The 23,681-nt window shown below is 42.1% G+C and overlaps 1 protein-coding gene across 1 annotated transcript; it reads left to right on the forward strand.

The window, feature by feature from the left end:
• The first annotated feature begins 1,851 nt into the window (after positions 1–1,851).
• Positions 1,852–23,028, forward strand: VSIG2 (V-set and immunoglobulin domain containing 2). The gene is made up of 7 exons (XM_070765321.1): positions 1,852–1,929; positions 5,526–5,689; positions 8,366–8,573; positions 10,892–11,050; positions 12,928–13,047; positions 20,174–20,327; positions 22,576–23,028. The coding sequence occupies exons 1-7, from the start codon at positions 1,863–1,865 to the stop codon at positions 22,715–22,717; spliced, it is 1,014 nt and encodes a 337-aa protein (XP_070621422.1). The 5' UTR covers positions 1,852–1,862; the 3' UTR covers positions 22,718–23,028.
• The last annotated feature ends 653 nt before the right edge of the window (positions 23,029–23,681 follow it).

Raw genomic sequence — 23,681 nt, forward strand, 5'->3', positions numbered from 1 at the left:
TGGGCCTTCTCCGGATCCCGTCAACTAAACAATGTCATTTGGCAGGGCCCAGGGGAAGAGCCTTCTCTGTGGTGGCCCCGGCCCTCTAGAACCAACTCCCCCCAGAGATTAGAATTGCCCCCACCCTCCTCGCCTTTTGTAAGCTCCTTAAAACCCACCTCTGCCGTCAGGCATGGCGGAACTGAGATACTCTTTCCCCCTAGACCTTTACAATTTATGCATGGTATGTTTGCTTGTATGTATGATTAGTTTTACAATAAGGGTTTTTTAGTTGTTTTAGTATTGGATTTACATTTTTTTTAATTGTTGTTGTTAGCCACCCTGATTCTGCGGAGAGGGGCGGCATACAAATCCAATAAATAAACAAACAAACAAACAAATAAATAAATAAATATTTTCAGATCCATGGAAATGGATGATAATTCAATACAGCATGAGGTTGCTGTTGTTGTTTTTTTACTGCACTTTATACAGATTTAGCTGGACGTTTTATAACAAACTCTGGGTGGATCTCAATTAAAAAATTAAATATAAAAATATATTAGAACTATTAAATTCAAACACATAAAACAACATGGTGCCAATCAAAGTCCTAATGTGCAAATATCTAGTCTCCAGGTTCTTGGGGTGGAGGGGAGTCAGATCTTCAAAGCCCCATGGAAGGTTAAAAGGGTGGAGGTTGGCTGAATGTTCCATAGGGCAGGGGCTGCCACAGAAGAGGCCACAGAAAGAGCATGCTTCTTAGCCCCCAGCCGATGGCAATATTTAGCAGAAGGAGCTAGACGTGTATGCCCATCCTATCAGGCCATATAGGACAGGTAGATGTTCTTTAGGGAAAGACTGTCTTGCAGATAGCAATAGCATTTTGACTTATATACTTTACAGCACTCTCTAAATGGTTTACAGAGAGTAAGCATATTGTCCGCAACAATATGGGTCCTCATTTTACTGACCTTGGAAGGATTGAAGACTGGGTCAACCTTGAGTCTATTGAGATTCAACCTGCCAAACCTCTGGCAGCCGGTGAGCAGCAGAAGTAGCTTGCAGTATTGTGCTCTAACCACTGCACCACTGAGATAACTTAGCCATATAGGACGTTAAATGCATAAATGCAAATACAACGTCAATGTTCTGACTGATGAACCCAACCAAAGCAAGCATGGCCGAGACAATCTAATCTCTTAATGCAAAACTCTATTGAGTACATCATTTTGGCATAGATGAGAGCAAAACCAGATTTGGCTATTTTCCATGCGACCCCACATAATCAAAGTATAGATTTTCCCTCCCCTATTAGACCAGGTCACACTGTCCAGTTGAATCTCATCGAATTGTTATGAGAAAGTCTTTTGGCTCTGGCAAACACCTGCTGAAGTGTCCTTGGTTCTTATGGCTTTCTTCTTGATGTCTGAAGAAGGAGTGTCCAGTCACTCCTTTCCCTCTTCCCTGGTTTGTTGGCAAGCTGAGAAGCGATAAGGGTTGCAACAGCAAAAGCGTACTTCAAAATTTGACATACAAGGGAGGAAAAAAGCAGCAAACACCTTATCATCCAGCATTGGAAAAACCCCAGGACAAAAACCAACATTACATGCAGTTGAGTTTTGAATATCGAGACTGAATAAGGAAGGAATGAGAGAAAAAAACGCTAATTATGAAAAGCAGTTCTGATCAGCAGTGAGTGCAAGGTCTGAGAAGGCACACTGGGTTAGCCTTTTGTATCACAAGTTTTGTATTGCAGCGTGATTCAGCCTGGCCATAATTGTTTGCTCTTACTTACCTACAAGATAAAGAACAGTTCCACCTGGCCTCAGTTGAGTTTCAGTTCTCCTAGGAAAAGTCATCGCCTGTTATTTTTCCTGAAAATGGACCCCCACGTGGTCTTTTGGAAATGTCGACTTTCCTGCTTCCTGCTCTTCATTTGGTCTTCTAGTAAGTACCTTAGATTTACAATTAGAGTTTATTTTAATTCTGCTTTAAACGTACCGTAATTATGTTATAATGTGCTTTATTTTATGTGCAATTCAACGTGAAAAGATAATATCGTTTATTTCCTAGAACCACACACACACAATAATTTTCCCCTTGTGAAGTTGGCTGTACAATCTTCATGTACCACTTGATAAGGCCCAGTAATAGAAGCTGAAAGGGTTTTTCTTCACTTTTGCAGGCAAACATAGCCTGATATTTATGTTTTTCACCTGGAATTAAAACCCTTATTTGCTGACTTATAAAGTGCATCAAACATTGCAATGAAATAGGAAAGCAACCATCATTCTACTTTGATTGATATTAATTGTAGTTGCAGACAAATACTTGATACTGGCAGTCCTCACTTAATGACCACAATTGAGCCTGGAATTTCTATCATAAGCTATTATGGTGGAAGGTGGAATTCCAATGGTGGAAGGTCTTAAGCATTAAACTTATCAGGAAATACTTAATGAACTCAATCTGTATTGTTGTGGTTCCGTCTGAGGCCCCTCCGGGAACGGCTGACCTTCTGTCGGTTTCCAGCTCAGAGGGAGAGGCTGAGGAACAGGAGGTGCAGACAGACGAGGAGGAGGAATCCCAGGCTGAAGAAGAGGGAGGACAGCCAGAGTCCCACCAGGGGGAGCTCTCCCCAGCAAGCAGCCTGGATTCCTTAGAGGAAAGTGCACAAGCCATAATTGATCTGCGACAACGAAGAGCTACTCAGAGATGGAATCAATTGGCTAAATACTTTCAGCATTAAAGTGGCAACAGCTGGGTTTGGGTGTGGTGCTCTTGGGAAAGGCTAAAAGGCAGACCCACCCTTCCTGGCTTGTGGAGTTTTATCTTTGAGAGTCGTGGGACCTGACTGTGAACTTTGGCGTCTTGGAATCCTGGTTTGTGCCTTTGACTATTGAAACCTTGGGGGGGGGGCAGCAAGAAGCTTGCTGTATTGACTGGACATCAGGACCCTGCTGTACCGTATTATATCCTGTCTGTTGGGAAGAACAGGTTTTCCTCTGTGCTTATTTTTTCCAGTTATAAAATACTTTTGGCTTTTACCAGAGTGTCTGGCTGTTTTTTCCAGTTGGTGTTGAGGTCTGGGGGAACCCAGACAGAACACTGTATAGTCTGGAGGACAGAAGGGAAAGGGGAGACGTCATCGAAACATTTAAATATGTTAAAGAGTTAAATAACGTTCAGGAGGGAAGTGTTTTTAATAGGAAAGTGAACACAAGAACAAGGCGACACAATCTGAGGTGAATTGGGGAAAGATCAGAAGCAATGTGAGAAAATATTATTTTACTGAAAGATTAGTAGATGCTTGGAACAAAGTCCCAGCAGACGTGGTTGGTAAATCCACAGTAACTGAATTTAAACATGCCTGGGATAAACATAAATCCATCCTAAGATAAAATACAGGAAATAGTATAAGGGCAGACTAGATGGACCATGAAGTCTTTTTCTGCCGTCTATCTTCTATGTTTCTATGCTTCTATTATGGTCACTAAGTGGGTCACCACATGGCCTGACTTGATTTTACAGCCACATTCATGTGGTGGTTTATCAAAATCCTGGATCTGAGTCAGAAAAAAGAATAACAGTGTTGAATTAAACTGAATGTCCCTGAATAGATTTGATGATTTCAATTATTTTGGGGGTAGGTACAAATCCTGGTGGGTTAGATGGTTTTCTACAAATTGATTTAAAAATCAAATTAAAGCAAAATGTTGAATTGGGTCCATTTGATTCCCCAAAAGGAAATGTTGTTATCAGAATGGCTCAGAACCAGAACTCTGCTATTAATTGCAGTGGGAATGTTAAGAAAGGAAATTGCAGGGGTATAAGACCAAGCCATTAGCAATCTCCACAGAGTACTTCCTGAAACTGGTACATTAAGGGAAAAAAGAGCCACTAATTCAAGGCTCACACAAGCATATGTATGGTCTAAACAAAAAGAAGGACTAGGGCAGTGATGGCGAACCTATGGCACGGGGGCCATAGGTGGCACTTGGAGCCATTTCTGCTGGCACCGAAGCCATTGCCCTAGCTCAGCTCCAACGTGCTTGTGTGTGCCAGCCAGCTGATTTTTGGCTTGCACAGAAGCTCCGGGAGGGCATTTTTGTTTCCAGAGAGCCTCTGGGGGGTTGATGGAGGTTTTTTTTTTTAACCTCCCCCGGCTCCAGGGAAGTTTTTTGGAGCCTGGGGAGGGCGAAACATGAGCCCACTAGAAGAAGGGAAACAGGTGGTTTCTGGCCTCCAGAGGGCCTCCGTAGAAGAGGGAAGCTGTTTTTGCCCTCCCCGGGCATTATGGGTGTGGGCACTCACACATGCACACTTTTTTGGCACCCGATGGAAAAAAGATTCGCCGTTCACTGGACTAAGGGGTGACATGAGGGCAGTCTTGAGCAGCTGTCACAGAGAAAAGGGGGTCCATTTATTCTCCAAAGCTCCTGAGAGCAGGGCAGGAATTGGGGAAGCTTGTTAAAGAGAGATCTAACCTAGAACTAAGAAGAAATTTCCTGTCAATGAGAACATTCCATTCCATCAATGGAATGGCTATGTTGCTATTGTTATATTATTAATTGCATTAAATTAAATTTATTTGACTTCTATGCCTCCCAATCCCATAGGACGCAGGGCGGCTTACAGCAATATAATACATTATGATTATGATTATGATTATGATTATGATTATGATTATGATTATGATTATGATTATGATTATGATTATGATTATGATTATGATTATGATTATGATTATGATTATGATTATGATTATGATTATGATTATGATTATGATTATGATTATGATTATGATTATTATTATTATTATTATTATTATTATTATTATTATTAGTCTGCGGAGTCTGCGGAGAGGGTCGGCATACAAATCTAATTAATAATAATAATAATAAATTATTATTATTATTATTATTATTATTATTATTATTTAGATTTGTATGCTGCCCTTCTCCAAAGACTCGGAGCGGCATACAAATCTAATAAATAATAATAATAATAATAATAATAATAATAATAATAATAATAATAATAATAATAATAAAAGTCAAAACTAATACTAAAACATTAAAATAATAAAAACAATAAAATCCCCCACAACAATCCAACCAACCAAACATACAATAGTGTTAAATCAACACTATTTAGCCAGATTGTAGTATTACATTCTTATTATTATTGTATGTCACCCAAGTCTGTAAGGAGTTGGGTGACTTATAAATGTAATTAATTAAATTGCTTCCAGAAGTTATGGGTGATTCATCAGTGGAGGTTTCTAAAAAGAGACCGGACAGCCATTTGTCTACAATGGTGTAAGATCTCCTGTTTGAGCAAAGGGTTGGAATAGAACAGGAGTCTCCAACCTAGGCAACTTTAAGACTTGTGGACTTCAACTCCCAGAATCCCTTAGCCAGCTTGGGAATTCTGGGAGTTGAAGTCCAAAAGTCTTAAAGTTGCCTAGGTTGGAGACTCCCAAGATCCCTTCCAACCTATTGTTTGATATTCTAAACATTTCTTTTCCATTCCCCTCACAGATTGTGTGGTGTGTGTGGAGGTGACTGTGCCACTCGATCCTGTGATGCAGCAGAAGGGTTCACATGTGGACATTCCTTGTCGCTATAAAACATCTGTTGGCAAAAACTTTGTTTTGGAATGGAGGTTCGCCGGCGGTTCAAAAGCCCCTGATGCTGGAACACAGGTGAAAGAGAGCAAGGGCAACTTGCACAGAAATCAGAGGGTGAAGAAAGTATATAGGGAAGGTTAGCAAGAAGAAGATTCCATGTGGCCTCCAAATAATTGGAGATAAGAAAAGGTGCAAAACAGAGAAGCAGAAATAGCAATAGCACTTAGACTTACTATACCATTCCATAATGCTTTACAGTCCTCTCTGGGCAATTTACAGAGTCAGCCTATTGTCTCCCAATAATTTGGGTCCTCATTTTACTGACCTTGGAAGGATGGAAGGCTGAGTCAACCTTGAGCTGGTCAGGATTGAACTCCTGACAGTGGGCAGAGTTTATTTGCAATACTGCTACTAAAACAGGCTGGGAGCTCGTGAGTGTGTGCATGCCTATGCGCAGAAGCCAAATCTCCGGCGAGGAAGCACGCGCACGAGATTTCCAGGGTTGCCCAGAAACCGGCAAGTTAGATGACAGCCACTGCTTGCCCCACTGCGCTGCTCACAGCATCTCTGACATGAGCAGCTCATCCCTTCGCCTCTTCCCATCCACTCACCTGCTTTGCCTTGCCGCTTGTGGCGGCTCTGCCACGAGTCGCAGCTCCATCCACTCGCACGTTCCCGTTCACACTCCCATCTGCTCACCTGCTTCCCCTCACCGCTTGTGGTGGCTTCGCCACGAGCGGCAGCTCCAGCTTCTTGCCCGCTCTGCTCGTAGCGGCTCCACCACAAGTGGTCTGCCCACTCCACCACGCCGCCACCCGGCTGCCGGACCTTACTTTGAATGCTCTCCTGCCAAGAACATGGGCCAATGCACCGGGCCTGGGCTCCAGCCACGCAGCCTCTTCTATTTTCTCCTGTGCCACAGGCATTTCTCGCTGTGGCAATGGGGCCCTGAGTGAGTTGTGGCCTTCGGTAGCACAGTGCTGCTGCTCCCAAAGGACATGACTTGCTCAGGTGCCATCACTGCGCCAAGGGATGCCTGTGGCACAGGAAAGCAGAAAGTAGGCCATGCGCAAAACCCCCAGTATTTTTAACCGGAATCACACCAGTTGCACGTTCGCAGCGCGTCCATGCCTGGCGGTAATGGAGCGAGGCTACATGCTATGTTTCCACCACCGGAAGGGCATTCCCAGTGTTCCAAGGCATGGCCCATCCCTGGTCCTTACTCCCAATCAATTAATTAGTTTAAATGTTCTAGATTTCTTGAAGATCATGAGTTTCTTTCCATAGTAAACTAGGGTGAGAACATGCTAAAGATGGAGTGGGCTACCCCTCAGCCACTTCATCATCAGCTCTATTGCCTTCTTTGGAGCTTCCAAGGCATCTCCAGATTGGGCTGCCAAAATTAGGTGGCAAAATGATAAAATTTCAGCAGTGGGATTTGGGAATTTTAAAAAAGGAAGGGATGGGAGTGGAAACACTCTTGTTCCCACCCATAACCCTTCCCTGTTTTTTTGGAAAATGGAACAAAATTATGCCATGGAAATTCAAGAGGAAAAAACTGCCAATGCGGGAAAGTAGATTACTCCCATTTTTATCTTATAGAAGCCTCCTGCCAAAAACAAAAAAATTAATCTAAAATTCCCCCAAGTCTACCTTGAATGTTCTGGGAATTTTTCAGGTTGGGAAATATGGATAACTAGGATGGCTTCAGAGTGATGGGGGGAAATGGAATAAAACAACTGCCCCAGATCTGCAATTATGAAATCTGTTCTGATACATCATACATTTTAAAAAAATACTCAGGACATTTTACAGATAAGGTACAAATACTCTTTCATCCTCTTCTGCAGTGGAAGAAATTGTATGAAAAGAGAACAATTGGTGTTGGCATAGTATACATATACACAGTATTTTAAGGAATGCAGAGAGTCTTTCAAATTACAGATATTCCTCAACTTACAACCATAATCGAGCCCCAAATTTCTGTTGTTAAGTGAGACATTTGTTATATGAATTCTGCCCCATTTTATGACCTTCCTTAAATGAATCATTGCAGTTGCTAAGTTAATAACCTGGTTGTTAAGTGAATCTGGCTTCTATGTTGAGTTTGCTTATAGAAGTTTGCAAAAGGTGGTCCCTTGACCTTGGGACACAGTGACAGTCATAAATACGAATTGCTGAATTTTCAGGATTGTGAGTATGCTGGAAAGGCCATAACAGTGAAAAACAGTCAAACTATCTATGTGCATATATAGAACACCACTGAAACTGAATATGTTTTATGTTATGCCACTCCGAGTCCTCGGAGAGGGGCAGCATACAAATCTAATATATTTTTATTTATTATTATTATTATTATTATTATTATTATTATTATTATTATTAATAATAATAATAATAATAATAATAATATATTAGATTATATAATAATAATAATAATAATAATAATAATAATAATAATTGTTTTTCTTTTTTCTTTCTTTCTTTCTTTCTTTCTTTCTTTCTCTCTTTTTTTTCTTTGTATGTTCTGTTTGTTTAAATTATTTTGCATTTCTCTCTATTTTTATATGTGGAAACTAAATAAAGGGGGGGGGTTTTGAAAAAAAAGAAAAACAGTCAACAGTCACTTTTTTCTGGGCCGTTGCAGCTTTGAACAGTCACTAAATGAACTGTTGTAAGTCCAGGACTACCTCTACCGAGTCTTGGAATAGGTAATCCTGATACAAAGGCAAACCTTCCATCTCATTACAGATTCTGTATTTTGCAAATAATATGCTCTACAAGCCAAGTGAGCAGGCTGACCGGCTAAGCCTCCTTCATGAACCTCCCACGGTGGGAGATGCTTCCATCCGGTTGAATAACATCCGTGCATCGGATGCTGGCACTTACATCTGCGAAGTGAATAACCCACCAGATTTCTATGGCACTGGTGTTGGGCTTGTGAAGCTCGTCGTTTTAAGTAAGTCCCATTTTAAAAAAATATTGGGTTGGTTGGCAGACACACAACTGTAGCTTTTTTATTCATTGCATGAAATGGACCAAGATTACAGGTCAATGACTACTTCACCTTCAACCGCAACAACACAAGAGCACGCAACAGATTCAAACTTAATAGTAACCGCTCCAAACTTGACTGTAAAAAATATGACTTTAACAATCGAGTTGTCGAAGCGTGGAACTCATTACCGGACTCAATAGTGTCAACCCCTAACCCCCAACATTTCTCCCTTAGACTATCCACGATTGACCTCTCCAGGTTCCTAAGAGGTCAATAAGGGGCGTACATAAGTGCACTAGTGTGCCTTTCGTCCCCTGTCCAATTGTCTTTCCTTTATCTCATATATCATATATATTTTCTTCCTTTCATATATCTTCTCCTCCATTTTTACATATTATCTTTATATATATTACTTCATGTCTATTCTCTTCCATATGTATTGTGTATTGGACAAATGAATAAATAAAATAAATAAGTAAATTAGGGCTCATGGGCCTGAGCTGCAAGCAGGTAAAATTGTCGTGATCATTACCCAAAATGTTTTATCCTGAATGTCATAAATAAATGCACCTGTCAAAAGTTTTTTTAACAAATGCATTCAATTCTGGGACATAGACATCCTCACATGCCAGCTGAGGGGGATGGCAATTAGAGTCCAACAGGCCTGGAAAGTTCTGGAACACACAATTCTCTATGGTTTTGTTTGTTAGGGGCTATGATGACTATGGTCTTCTAATAGATGTGGAAGTCAGCTTATTAGGGAACGTTGAATATCCATAGCAACTGAGGAGAGAGATGTCAGCCATGGCTCAGACAAGGCCACCAGATCAAGCAAGACTGAACAAGCCTGCTGATCAAAGGTTGATGGTAGGCAGTAGTTCTATTTTTAAGAAGTTGTTTTTAATTTAAAGAGTTTACAGATGCAATAAGAAATAGATTCAAAGAAAAAATAGTAAATGTGAAACCAAAAAAGAAAGAAAAGAGAAGGAAAAAAGACAAACATAGATATACATACACACACACACACACACACATATACGCAAAGCTGAAGGGATTGCATACTGTAGCCTAGAGGTTAATTCTCTGCCTTACAAGGCAAAGGTTGCTAGTTCAAATCCCAGTGAGGGTATGGCTACTGATGGGGCCAGATCTATCCTAGCCTCTCTTAATTTTCAGCAAAAACATGTTACACACATATTTGAAATCTATCTATCTATCTATCTATCTATCTATCTATCTATCTATCTATCTCTCTCTCTCTCTCTCTCTCTCTATCTATCTATCTATCTATCTACCTATCTACTATCTGTCTATCTATCTATCTATCCATCCATCTATCTATCTACCTACCTACCTACCTACCTACCTACCTATCTATATAATTTCAAAAATCCCTCTGTCTCTGAGATTGCATCATATTTCCCATATTTCTATAATCTATTATTTAAAACCATTAAAAGTACAAATCACAAACTGTTTTCTTTTTAATGTGAAAGTCTATAAAGACTTTCTAGTCATCGATGAATGCGAATAATACCCTTCTTTGAATTAAAGAAATCAGTTTGGCGATTTCAGCAAGTTCTGTCAATTTCACCCACCATTCCTCCCTGATGGGTAGTGTCATATCTTTCTATCTTCCTACATATAATAATCTTGCCATGCCAATTCTATATTGAAATAATCTTCCATCAATCTTTTCTAATTGTGTATCCATCAGTGAAAAAAGGAAAAGTCCTGCCTGCTGTCCACCCCTGTTTATGAGCCCCGTTTTCACTGGCAGAGGCACCAAGGGCCAGTCCTTTGCTGTTTCCAGGGCGGGCCCATGCATCCCATGAGCCGGATACAGCCCAAAGGCCTTGAGTTTGACGCCCATGTTCTAGAGCCGTGATGGCAAATCTATGGCACTCATGCTCAAAGTGACACGCAAAGCCATATCATCCAACATGCGCAACCTTGCCTGTTTGTCTTCCAGATTTCTGGCGCATACATGAAAATCAGCGTGCCCGTGCGTGCTGGCCAGCTGATGGTAAGGTGTGCATGCACACTATAAGTTTGGCTTTTCTGGAGCACGGCCCCACTGAGTGCATGTACACGCAACATTTCCATGTGACCTTTTCAGCACTCGATGCCCAAAAGGTTTGCCATCCCTGTTCTAGAGGGTGCCAGAATTAAAGAGATGTCTGAGTGAAGCTTCTCAGTCTTGGAGGCAAAAGTTCTATACCAGCCACATACTTTGACTTCCTTGGGTTCCTGGTATTGAATCCATCCTTTCTCATCAGTGCCACCATCCACACCGGTCTGTAAAGGCTCCACCTCTTCACCTATTGGATCAGATGTCACCTTTTCCTGCAATTCTTCTGAAGGTGTGCCTACTCCAATTTATTCCTGGACTCTGCTGGATTCCAAACAGCCACTTCCGACTTCCAACATGGTGCAAAGTAGGTGAAGGGCAGTCTTCCTTGATAAAGGTCATGCCGTAGCAGAAAGTAGGGTGGCTGGGTGGGTGGATGATTGTAAACATTGGTGTAATTGCAAACAGGAGGTGGATGGACCTGCTCTATGAGTATAAATACTCTTCTGAGTAGATCTCAGTTACTACGTAGCTCCACACATCTGGAGACCACGTGGCTGGGGATAACCCTTTAAAGGAAATGGATTTGAAAGTTCCAGGTGTTTGATCAAAACAAGTAGAAGACAAGGAGGTAGATATGTTCAATTATGGAAGAACTTTATGGAATACTATGCCCCATAATAACTCTATTAACAGTGATCTTCCCCATACTGTAATTTAGGGGGAAATTATTCCGCAAAAGAAAAGTCAATTAAGGAACAATAATTCTTTCAGAATGTAGTGGTCTCTGGGTCTGTTATTCCAACATAAAGATGTTCTTAAAGTTATATTTTCAAATTGGTCTACTCAAGATATTGAAAGATATTCTCAACGAAGGCTGGATTGGAATAACAACTTTCCCTCCTTATTTTTATCATGTCTTCTAACTCAAAGTGGGTGTTCATGGAAGTGCTCTGCTATTCTTTTGCCCATCTGTCTTACCTAATGTTACAGTCCGCATGGTGTGTGTGTTTTTCTCCTTCTAGGGCTCCTAGGTCTTTGGTTAAGTACATCTTAGGTAAACATCTTAAATAAACCAAAAGACCAAATAACTCCAATGAAAACTTATAATACTCATAACACATGGACAGACTCAACCATAGTTTGTTTTATTGATTGATTGATTGATTGATTGATTGATTGATTTTTTTTTTAAATGCTGCTCTTCTCCTTGGACTCAGGCCGGCTTACAACATGTTAGCAATAGCACTTTTTAACAGAGCCAGCGTATTGCCCCCATAATCCGGGTCCTCATTTTACCCACCTCGGAAGGATGGAAGGCTGAGTCGGCCTTGAGCTGGTGATGAGATTTGAACTGCTGACCTGCAGATCTAATAGTCAGCTTTAGTGGCCTGCAGTACTGCACTATACCCACTATGCCACCTTGGCTCTTTTTTCCAACGTAGAAACCTGACTTTCCTAAACTAATCCAAAGAACCCAAGAACACTAGGGAATTCTTCGCAGCTTGGCACTCCATTCACTTCTCATGGGGCAAACTACTGAACAGACAGCACACCCCACACTCACTAGCACTGATGATGTTACCTAGTCAGGTAATGAAACGTCCCAAGCAAACAACTAAGCTCAAGAACACCAAGTTCTTGCCCTTCATGGCATCGGACCAGAATATCTCCGAGACCGCCTTCTGCCGCACGAATCCCAGCGACCAATTAGGTCCCACAGAGTGGGCTTTCTCCGGGTCCCATCAACTAAACAATGTTGGTTGGCGGGCCCCAGGGGAAGAGCCTTCTCTGTGGCAGCCCCAACTCTCTGGAACCAGCTCTCCCCAGAGATTAGAACTGCCCCTACCGTCCTCGCCTTTCGCAAACTCCTTAAAACCCACCTTTGTCGTCAGGCATGGGGGAACTGAGATATCTCCCCCAGGCCTATACAATTTATGCATGGTATGCTTGTGTGTATGTCTGTTTAATAATGGGTTTTTAAAATATTTTATATTGTAAATTATTAGATTTGTTATAAACTGTTTTTATTGTGTTATGAGCCGCCCCAAGTCTACGGAAAGGGGCGGCATACAAATCTAATAAATAAATAAATGAATGAATGAATGAATGAATGAATGAATGGATGGATAAATAAATAAATAAATAAATAAGTTCAAGAGCACCAAAGACTCCATAATTCAATCCTGAGCTACAGGTATTCAATTGGAAATTATTTTCTTATTCTATTTTCTTATTCCCCAGACCAACAAAAGGGAACTCTCATGTTGACCAACCTCACACTTCAGCTGTCTGGTACCTACCGCTGCACTGCCACCAATGAGTTTGGACACCAGAGTTGTCAAATCTCCCTCCACGTGACAGGTGAGGTCTTGTCAGCACAGCAAGGAACTCTTTTTCTTAATCTTTAGGACGACTTGATAACGGTAAGGATCTTTTCACGCAAGACTTTTAACCAGAGCGTTTGGAAATTTAACAGCAGGCATTTGCGTATCTTATTAAGTCTGAATAGTTTTAACTTTGGCTTTGTTTCTGTGGCTTACCAGGTGTGTTTTGTGAATGGTCCACTGAATATTACAAAAGGGTTAATTTAGGAACTAGGTTAGGAAAATTGTGTGAATGGAAGTAACAAATAAATAGCTGACATCAGCTTGTCATAAAAGATTTGGATTTGCCCCCCTAGATTTCGGATATTGATGCCATTCTGTCTATTAGATTTTTAAGCTTCTTAAAGTATCGATCCAAATGTGTTTCACTGAGTCTTGGGCCTGATAGATTTAGAAATGAATAATCCTTCTCTACATGAAGGAAAGTAAGCAATGGGCTACCACAAGCTTCCGTTTTAGGCCCAGTACTCTTCAATATCTTCATAAGGATGAGGGAATAGAAGGGGAACTTACCAATTTTGCAGATGATACTAAGCTGGCAGGAATAACTAACACCCTAGAAGAAAGACTCAAGATCCAGATGGATCTTGAGTCTTTCTTCTAGGGTGTTAGCTATTCAGATGGATCTTGACAGATTGGAACACTGGGACTTAGTTAACAAAATGAAATTCAATGTAGAGAAAAGTAAAGTTCTACACTTAGATAAGAAAAACTACACATACAAACTAGGTGAATAGCAGTAACTGTGAGAGCTAAATATGAGATAGCCGCAGTAATGGGCAGCCAATGTTTTTACTGCCACACTGTGGGTGTGGCTTATTTTATGGGCGTGGCTTGGTGGCCATGTGACTGGGTAGGAGTGGCTTGCCAGCCATATGACCAGGTGGGAGTGGCTTGAACAATCATCGTCATTCAAGTGAACTGTTAAGTCCTCGACTTACAACCTCAACAGTGTCACTCTCTAGGGTGACAATTTGCTTCGCGTTTCCCGCGCTCTCCTACCTGGGTTGCCCCCCACCTCAGGCTGGGTAGCTAGGCGAACGGGAGCTGCCAGAAGCATAAGGGCTGGCAGCACCGCTTCCACCCCACGCCTTCTGCTTTCACCTCAGACGAGAGATGGCCACACGAGGCTGGAGGGGAGCCAGGCAAGAGAGAGGGAAGCTCATCCAAGGCCAGGAAGGAGGAAAAAGGAAAAAAGCAAGGAGCGCAGACGCAGCAGCAGGGAAAAATAGGAGAGCCGAGCCGAGACCAATAACCCAGGAAGTGACAGCCACCAATTACCTGGAGCTGCGCACATATCTTCATTTCCGCTGGTGGAACTGCGTTCCACCCCATCCTGCCTGCTGCCCACCCCTGCTTTGTAGCCTGGGGAGGGTGAAACATAAGCCTACTGGACCCACTAGCAGTTGGAAAACAGATTGTTTCCAGCCTTCAGAGGGCCTCTGGGTGTGGGGGAAAGCTGTTTTCGCCCTCCCCAGTCATTGAACTATGGGCATGGGCATTTCGTCTACACTCTTTCGGCACCCGAGGGAAAAAAGGTTTGCCATCACTGATCTATAAGGTCCCTTTCAATTCTATTAATCTGTTAAAGATTGCCACTTCCCATTCTTGGATCCTATCCATTAAACCTTGAGTAGATTACTCAGTCTGCACAGAGATTTCCATTGTCCCAGCCAAATCTCTATGTGTTTATATTGCCATCTAGTGACGCACTCTTTAAATGCTTTTTTGCTCAGACTTTCTGGGCAGATGGACAGGGTGCCAATCGCCTGCTGAGCGACCATTATTCACTGTTTTGATTTTCTAAGGATCTTCTTGAGAAATTCGAGTGGGTCCAGAGACATCCTTATGAATGCTAAAAAACTGGAAATTGTCCTTGCTTCATCCTAGGTTGTTGTTGTTGTTGTTATTTTCAGGGGAAAGAACCTTGAAAAATCAAATGAAGTCAGGTGGGAAAGAGATCAGAGTGGGGTTTTATGGCAGCACCCATGGTTTTTGGAATACTCCAGGCAGGGGTGGGCTGCCGCCCAGACGGGGTGGGGGGAAACACAGTGGGGTAGTGAAAATGGAGCTCCACCCCAGAGCATCCAATTTGCACTGAAAGATGTTGAAAGAAAATGCAGGGCGTCCTGCATAAGCCTCGCCCACAGTGTGGCAGTAAAAAGTTTGGTAGTCCTTCACTGACTCCAGGGCACCATCTGACCTGAGCCTCTCCCTCCTGCCCCAGTTTTTCTCACCCTCATTTAGACCTTCTAGCAAAAGAGATAAAAGGTGAAACTTTTCATGCACCGAAGCCAGGCAGGTTGCTGGAAAAGGCTGGGAAAAAGATGGCGACATGTTTAAATATTCCAAGAGGAGAGAACCCAGCAAGAATAAGATTTTATTTAGATGAGAGGATGAGATTAGATTAGATTACTAGAGTTGGAAGGGATCTTGTAGGTCATCTAGTCCAACCCCCTGCTGAAGCAGGAGTCCCTACACCATTTTAGACAAATGGTTGTCCAATCCCCTCTTGAAAGTCTCAAGTGTTGGAGCCCTCACAACTTCCACAGGCAAGATGTTCCATTGGTTGGTTGCTCTCACTTTCAGAAAGTTTCTCCTTTATTGCCAGGTTGAATCTCTCCTTGGTCAGTTTCCCTCCATTGTCCCTTGTCTGGCCTTCTGGTGCCTTGGAAAACAGTCTGACCCCTTCTTCTGTGTGGCAGCCCCTCAAGTATTGGAACACTATTATCATGTCTCCCCTGGTCCTTCTCTTTGCCAAACTGACCATGCCCAGTTCCTGCAACCTCTCTTCGTATGTTATAGTCTCCAGTCCTCTTAGCATCTTGGTTGCTCTCTTCAGCACTTTCTCTAATTTTTTTAGGGGATTTATTTATTTATTTATTTATTTGTTTGTTCGTTTGTCAAACAAGTATAGTCAAACAAGTATAGTATTATAGTACATATTAACATAACATAAGTAGAACGTAGTAATAGAAAGGGTAATAAGACAGGGACATTATTCTTATGATTGATTGATTGATTGATTGATTGATTGATTGGTTGGTTGGTTGGTTGGTTGGTTGATTTAGCCTTCCATCCTTCCAAGGACAGTATAATGAGGACACAGATAGTTGGGGGCAATATGCTTACTCCCTGTAAACTGCTTAGAGAGGGCTGTAAAGCACTGTGAAGGGGAAGAGGAAGGAAAAGGAAAGATAGGAAGAGAGAGAGAAAGGAGAAGGGAAAGGGAAGGGGAAGAGGAAGGAGGAGGAGGAGAGGTGGAGGAGAGGAGGTGGAGGAGAGGGAGAAGGAGAGGGAAGGGGAAGAGGAAGGAGAGGGAGAAGGAGAGAGAGGAGGAGGAGAAGGAGGAGGAGAGGAGGTGGAGTAGAGGGAGAGAGGGAGGAAGAGAAAGAGAAGAACTATTATTGATTTGGATCTTTTCGAGTGCCAAAAATATTCTGGAATTAAATTATTGTCCATCCAAGTTCCGTTCCTTGATCTCCGTTAAGTAATTGGCGAACTATTTCAATCTTCCGATTCTGCCTGAACAACTCACATCCCCCTTTTTTTCCTTCTCACTCGCCTCCCACTCAGGTCAGTTCCTTTCATTAATTAGCTCTCATTTCCATGGACAGCCCCCCCCCCCTTTGCAGGCTTCGCTTCTTCGCTGAACAGAAACTGGGAGGAGGAATTAGAAGCAGTGCTAAGTGCCAGGGGTGTGGAAGGCTGCAACTCGGAGCAGGGAGAGAGGGAGGGAGAGGTGAAGGAGAAAGCAAAGCTAGGAAGACCCAGCAGTCGTTTCGAGCAGAGGTCTGTGTTGCAGTATGTTTTTTCAAAGGTGTGTTTTAGGACTTGGGAGAATCTCAAGGGATTAAAAACTCTCGAATGATATGGGGGAATAAAGTTAAATTAGAAGCCTATAATTATAGCTTTTCTTCTCCGGGAGAGAAAAGAAGGCTTTCACCTTGGCTCCTGACAACACGATTTCAAGCTTGTAGAGTAATGACAACTCTGGTGGGAGGTAGCTTAAATTGGGAACGAGCATAGGGAAAGGATGAAGACACATGTCTGCACATGTTCACACATAGAGAGACACAGACACACACACACATTCAATGCAAACCTGCCTTCTGCTAGTATCTCAAGGTTTAGAACAGTGTTTCCCAACCTTGGCAACTTGAAGATATCTGGACTTTAACTCCCAGAAGTCCCCAGCCAGCATTCGCTGGCTGGGGACTTCTGGGAGTTGAAGTCCAGATATCTTCAAGTTGCCAAGGTTGGGAAACACTGGTTTAGAATGTATTCACACCAGCAGTGGGTTCCTACCAGTATGGTTGACACCATCATAACCAGTAGTGAAAATTGAGCAGCGCATGTGCAGGAAGCAACATCTCGTGAGGGATGCGCATATGTGCGAGATTTCAGCGGGGGTTTTTTGCTTCCACGTATGCGCATGGACAGAAGCAAAAAAACACCGAAATCCCGTGTGGGCGCACATCCCCTCGCGAGATTTCATTTCCTGCACATGTGCAGAAGTAAAATCTCCCTTGGACGCGCATGCGCACGCTCCGAAGATACAGAGCTGCGCTCATGGTGTGCGAGGAGCAGCAAGAGCAGCAACCCCCGCCTGATTCACATAGACACACACACACACCCCTTAAACACACCAAATGGATTTTAACCTCTTCAGTCTTGACTTAAATCATGGTTTGGAGATACAGTGGTACCTCTACTTAAGAAGCTTTCTAGATAAGAACCAGGCGCTCAAGATTTTTTTGGCTCTTCTCAAGAATCATTTTCTACTTTAAAACCCGAGCCTGGAAAAATTTCCCAGGAAATTTGAGAGTGGCACAAAGGCCCGGCCAGTTTCCTGCTATTTTTCTCTCTGGCACAGTGTATGGGAGGCAGCCTTGCACCAGGTGTATGGGAGGCGCGTGCTTCTCCTCACTGCCTCAGAGTCCCTCTTTTTTTTAAGCCTTAAAGTTTGGGAGGTTTTTTTATTCCCCTCACTTCACCTTCTTCCTTCTGTAGTGACTCTCCTCCTCCTCCTCTTCTTCCTCCTCCTCCTCCCACCCAAATTCTGAGCTTTTATTTCTTTCCTAGTGGGTTTGCACACATTTTTTGCTTTTACATTGATTCCTATGGGAAAAATGGCTTCTACTTAAGAACATCTCTACTTAAGAACCTGGTCACGGAACAAATTAAGTTCTTAAGTAGAGGTACCACTGTATTTATTCATTTATCTGCAAGTACCCTATTTTTCAGACTATAAGACGCACCAAGATTTCAAAGTGGTAAGTAAGAACAAGAAGTTTTTGTTCTCCCCATCCCCAGGAGCATTCTGCAAGCCTTCCAACCCCTCTGTGCATCCTGTTTTCCCCCAAAAAAATGGACCATATGTGCATGCAGGCAAGATAGAAACATTGAAACATAGAAGACTGATGGCAGATAAAGACCTCGTGGGCCATCTAGTCTGCCCTTATATTAATTCGTGTATGAAGATTCAGATAGTTTGGGGCAATATGCTTACTCTCTGTAAACCACTTAGAGAGGGCTCTAAAGCATTGTGAAGCGGTATATAAGTCTAAATGCTAAATGCTATGCCATCTCTTCTGACTGTTATTCTGTTCCCTGGCATGTTTTTAAAATTGCATGCTGTGTGATTCTTGGAAACTACCTTGAACATTAGCAGAAAAGCGAGGTGTACATTTTCTTAATAAAAATGAATTTCATTTCTGTTAGAATATGGCAGGGGGAAAGCTAAGAGAGGTTGAGAAAGTGAACTCTTTATTTTGCTCATGTTCCAAATACATCATTGGAGATGAATGGTTTATAAAAGCAAAGCAGTTTGGAAACGCCATATGGTGTGAAGCAATATTTTAAGCATCTATGCTGCTATCATATGGTGGGGAGTATATAAGAAAGAGAGTTCTAGTAGAAGTGGGAAAAATAGAGAACAGCCCCCAAAATAGACACAGACAAAACTTACTATGTGAGAACATTTAAAAATTCAGATTTCTCTGCATGATTGAGGTCTATGATCACATTTATGAGCCTTCAGGGAATTTAAAAATCAATAGTGGAGGTTGAAATTGCCATGTAAAACTGAGGAGGAGGAGAAGTGGAGAGGAGGAGGAGGAGGAGGAGGAGAAGGAGAAGGAGAAGGAGGAGAAGAAGAAGAAGAAGAAGAAGAAGAAGAAGAAGAAGAAGAAGAAGAAGAAGAAGAAGAAGAAGAAGAAGGACAACAACAATAACAACAATAACACATGAATACAGTGATGGCAAACCTATGTCATGGGTGCCACAGGTGGCACGCAGAGCCATATCTGCTGGCACGCAAGCTGTTGCCCTAGATCAGCTCCAACATGCATGTGTGTGCCAGCCAGCTGATTTTTAGCTCACACAGAGGCTCTGGGAGGTCGTTTTTGGCTTCCAGAGAGCCTCTGGGAGGGATGCGGCTCCCCAGGCTCCAGGGAAGCCTTTGGAGACTTGGGAGGGTGAAACATGAGCCTACTGGGCTCACCAGAAGTTGGGAAAGAAGACATTTCCAGTCTCTAGGGCGGGCAGGGGGAGCTGTGTTCACCCTCCCCAGGCATTGAATTATGGGTGTGGGCAATCACATTTGCACGATAGCGCACACCCATGTTCTTTTGGCAACCTAGGGAAAAAAGGTTCACCATCACTGCATGAATACAACAAAACATTAGATGGACTGAAATAAGATAGGAGTATCCAATATTGCTTATTCCATGGATTTCTTTAAAAATGGTAGCTTAACTCCAAACCACATCAGAGCAAAAACAGTTGCTTTTGATGCATTGAAATATCTTTATTTGTTTATTCAGCTATTGTTTTTTGGGCATCTCCATGTAAGAAGCTTTCAGCATGCCAATAAAACTTCCTCCTTTCCTCGCCCGTCTCTTCCTCATAGGAAATAGAATATGGGTTATGGAAAGTTATTTAATCTTTGAATTTCCACTTTTATGCAACTGCATTTTAAAAAGCATTGTAAAACTCCAACTTTTTTGCATATTCTACAACCTAAGACCTTTTCATTTCATAGTTGGAGCTTCAGAATCTAACCTTAACAGATGATTTGTCTCCTGTGTTTGTATAAGTAGGAATTTCAAAAGCTGGGGCAGTGGCAGGTGCCCTTATTGGAGCCATCTTAGCCCTATTCCTGCTTGGAGCCATTGTCCTCTACGTCTTGCGCTACAGGAGAAACAAGATGGCTAAGAAGAAGCCTCAGTCTGAGTACAGCGGAAATGAAATAAGGTGAGAATTGCTGTCCAAGTCATCTTGGCTTTGCGCCTTTCTATTTATCAGTTTTTATTATGCATGCTCTACTTTCGATCCACAGAATCCCCAGGGCTGCTGGGAAAATGTGGTCACTGAGTTGAAATATGTGAGTTCCAAAAGACAAAAGAATAGATTTTTCTTTCTTCTTATTCCACCAAAAAGTTCAAGCTTTAATTCAAGACCAGCTTTGGTACCTTTTAATGGAATTCATCAGCGAAATGATTGAAAGGAAGTCTTTCTTTTGCAATTTTTAAATGCAGCCACTTCGTTTGTTGATTCCTACAGGAAAGCAAAATTGATTAACTGCCTGTAAGCAAGGCAATTAGTTATCCCTTTCACCTTAGTTCTTCACACCTCTAAAAGCTTTTTTATTAAGCATTTTGATTGGGATTTTCAATAAATGAGCCGTGGAGCTGACAGTAGGTAGTTCTGGATCTGACATACATCTCTTAGTGGTATTTAGCCTATTAGTGGTTGCATAATTAATCTTAAACACAATATGACTTTTGAGCCCCCTTCAACTCTTGGTGACTCCATGGAATGCCCATGGACCTTTCGTTAGGAATAGTTTGGAAGTGGATTTGCTTGTTGTGGCTACAAAAGGTTTCCTCGAGGTTTGATTACTGCAACACTCTCTACATGGGGCTACCTTTGAAAAGTGTTTGGAAACTTCAGATTGTGCAGAACGCAGCCGCGAGAGCCATCGTGGGGCTTCCAAGATTCGCCCACGTTTCCTCAACACTCCGTGGCTTGCATTGGCTGCCGATCAGTTTCTGGTCACAATTCAAAGTGTTGGTCATGACCTTTAAAGCCCTACATGGCATTGGACCAGATTACCTCCGGAACCGCCTGCTACTGCACGAATCCCAGCAACCGATAAGGTCCCACAGAGTTGGCCTTCTCCAGGTCCCGTCGACTAAACAATGTCGTTTGGCGGGCCCCAGGGGAAGAGCCTTCCCCCGGAGATTAGAACTGGCCCCACCCTCCCTGTCTTTCGTAAACTACTCAAGACTCATTTATACTGCCAGGCATGGGAGAGTAGAGATATTCCTTCCCCCTAGGCCATTACAAGTTATGCATGGTATGTTTGTGTGTATGTTTGGTTTTATAATAAGGGTTTTTAGTTGTTTTTATTATTGGATTGTTACATGTTATTTTTGTCATTGTTGTTAGCCGCCCCGAGTCTACGGAGAGGGGCGGCATACAATCCAATAAATTATTATTATTATTATTTCTTCAACTTCCTAATTTGACAGATGCCCACTTAGGCACTTTGAGTTGCCTAGGGAGAATCAAATGATGTTTTGATAAGACAATAAATAAAACCTGTTTCACTTGAGGCTTTTTTGCAAAAACTGCCAGAAATTCACCTGTCTATTCTTATCACTTCCTCCATTATCCCCCCTCCAGTAAGTCTGCAAAGAGGGAGGGGAGAAAGGATGAAGCTCTTGCATGATAGGTTTAATTTAGACGCTATGGAAACCCATCATTTGGCAATTCCTTCAATTTGTGAGAAGAGGCAGGCATGAAAAATAACCTCCCATCTGTTCATGTACTGTTACTCAGATCATTCTATCCTGCCATGTCTGCTTTCCTGGGTGACTATCTTGTGCTAGCCTTCAATGGGTGGAGCTAACTAGTTAAAAGGGAAAAAACAACAACAATTAGGTCTTGAAAATCTAAAATCAGCTGAACTTTAGATAAATCTGAATGAGGGAAACCAGAGTTGGGATCATACATCTTCCTAATACTGTATTTGATGATTATGATGAGTGGTAAGTTTATCTTTGGTACATGGGATGAAAAATCACGCTTATGCTTTCTTTAGGCAACAATAAAGTTTGGACTCGCCTCTGAATATATACAGTATATATGTATATATGCCTGTTTCTTCAGGCAAGATGTGGTGGTAGCACCTGTGAAGAACATTGATATCAGCAGATCAGTAGGAAGTATGGAGAATACTCTATAGCTTCAGATGAACTATGGATCACAAAGATTTGGAAGCCTACCAATATTTAAAACTAACCATATCTCTTTAAATGGTTGAAAATCAGAGCTTCTTAAAAGATTAAAACTTAAGTAGTGGATGTCAACTAATTTAATCTTTTTTCCTTCCTTCCTTCCTTCCTTTTTTCCTCCCTCCCTCCCTCCCTCCCTTCCTTTCTTCCTCCCTGCCTTCCTCCTTCCATCTGTATGTCTCTTTCTTTTTCTTTCTCTCTAGGGAGGATGCCACTGCTCCTGGAATCTTCGACCCCAAGGAGAGAAGGGACAGTAAATCAGAAAGCCATCTCCTGGAAGATGTCTCCTCTAGACCTGAATCAGTCAGTACAACCAAATCCCAACTAAAGAACTTCGTAGTCTGAATTTGCAATTCTATTTTTCCCCTTAAAAGGCCAGCTTTTTTTTTTACTGCAGTGAAACTAGGGTTCATCTGAGAAACTCATCCCATCTGTGTTGCATGGCCTTTATCTACCACTCTTAATCCTTTTGTTGAATTGGTATCTGTTAAGTCACTTTCCTGCAGGTTAAGTTTTATTTGTTTCTGATGCTTGCTTGGTACTGTTGGCTTCTGGCATGTGCCCTTGGACAAGTTAGGTCAAGAAAATGTAACCATCTGTCTGAGAAAAAAAAACCTCATTTCAACTTTATTTGTTATTTCTTAGCTAGACTGTGTGTAAAAAGTCTCTGTCTCATAAGAATGTGGTTCAACAGAAGAAGTACTGTAGATTTTTCTGCTCCCAACAGAATGGAAGTTACTGTTTTAACTTTCATTTCTAGAGAGTTTGCTTTGATCTGTGTCTCTGGCTCCAACTGGACTCTTTTTAAGGGGCTACCTTTAAAGAACTCTTTAAAGAACGCAGTCATGCGAGCAATAGCAGGCCTTCCTAGGCATACGCACATCTCGCCATCACTCCGCAAACTGCATTGATTGCCAGTTGGTCTTCCGTCCGGACGTAATTTAAAATGTAGGTGATGACCTATAAAGCCCTACATGGCTTAGGACCAGGTTACTGTCAGGTCAGCAGTCTTTCCCATGTTTGTGATGCCTGCTGAACCAGATGGAGAGATCATTTAAAGGCTCAGGAACCTTTGCAGGTGTTATGGTTTAATTAGCTGAATAGAGTGGGACACTTTGAGCCTGGAATAGTGCACGTTTCAAAATATTCTAATTTTCTGAGCTGGTGGATTTGGGTTTTCATGAGCTGTACCCCATAATCATCACAATTATGACAAATCACAGCTTGAACTATCATGCTTTGCATGTAATGGGTCTCTCTCATATATTACTTTCATCCCTTAAGTTGCATTTCAGAAAAAAAGAACTTT

This window comes from Erythrolamprus reginae, chromosome 12 (genome assembly GCF_031021105.1).
Source record: "Erythrolamprus reginae isolate rEryReg1 chromosome 12, rEryReg1.hap1, whole genome shotgun sequence".
Lineage (NCBI taxonomy): Eukaryota > Metazoa > Chordata > Lepidosauria > Squamata > Dipsadidae > Erythrolamprus > Erythrolamprus reginae.

Bases quoted from the DNA above. Each gene is read 5' to 3' on its own strand.
- VSIG2 (XM_070765321.1), top strand. From the start codon at position 1,863: ATGGACCCCCACGTGGTCTTTTGGAAATGTCGACTTTCCTGCTTCCTG. The intron at 11,051-12,927 runs GTAGGTGAAGGG...CTTATTCCCCAG, and splicing joins GACTTCCAACATGGTGCAAA to ACCAACAAAAGGGAACTCTC. The intron at 20,328-22,575 runs GTGAGAATTGCT...CTTTCTCTCTAG, and splicing joins TACAGCGGAAATGAAATAAG to GGAGGATGCCACTGCTCCTG.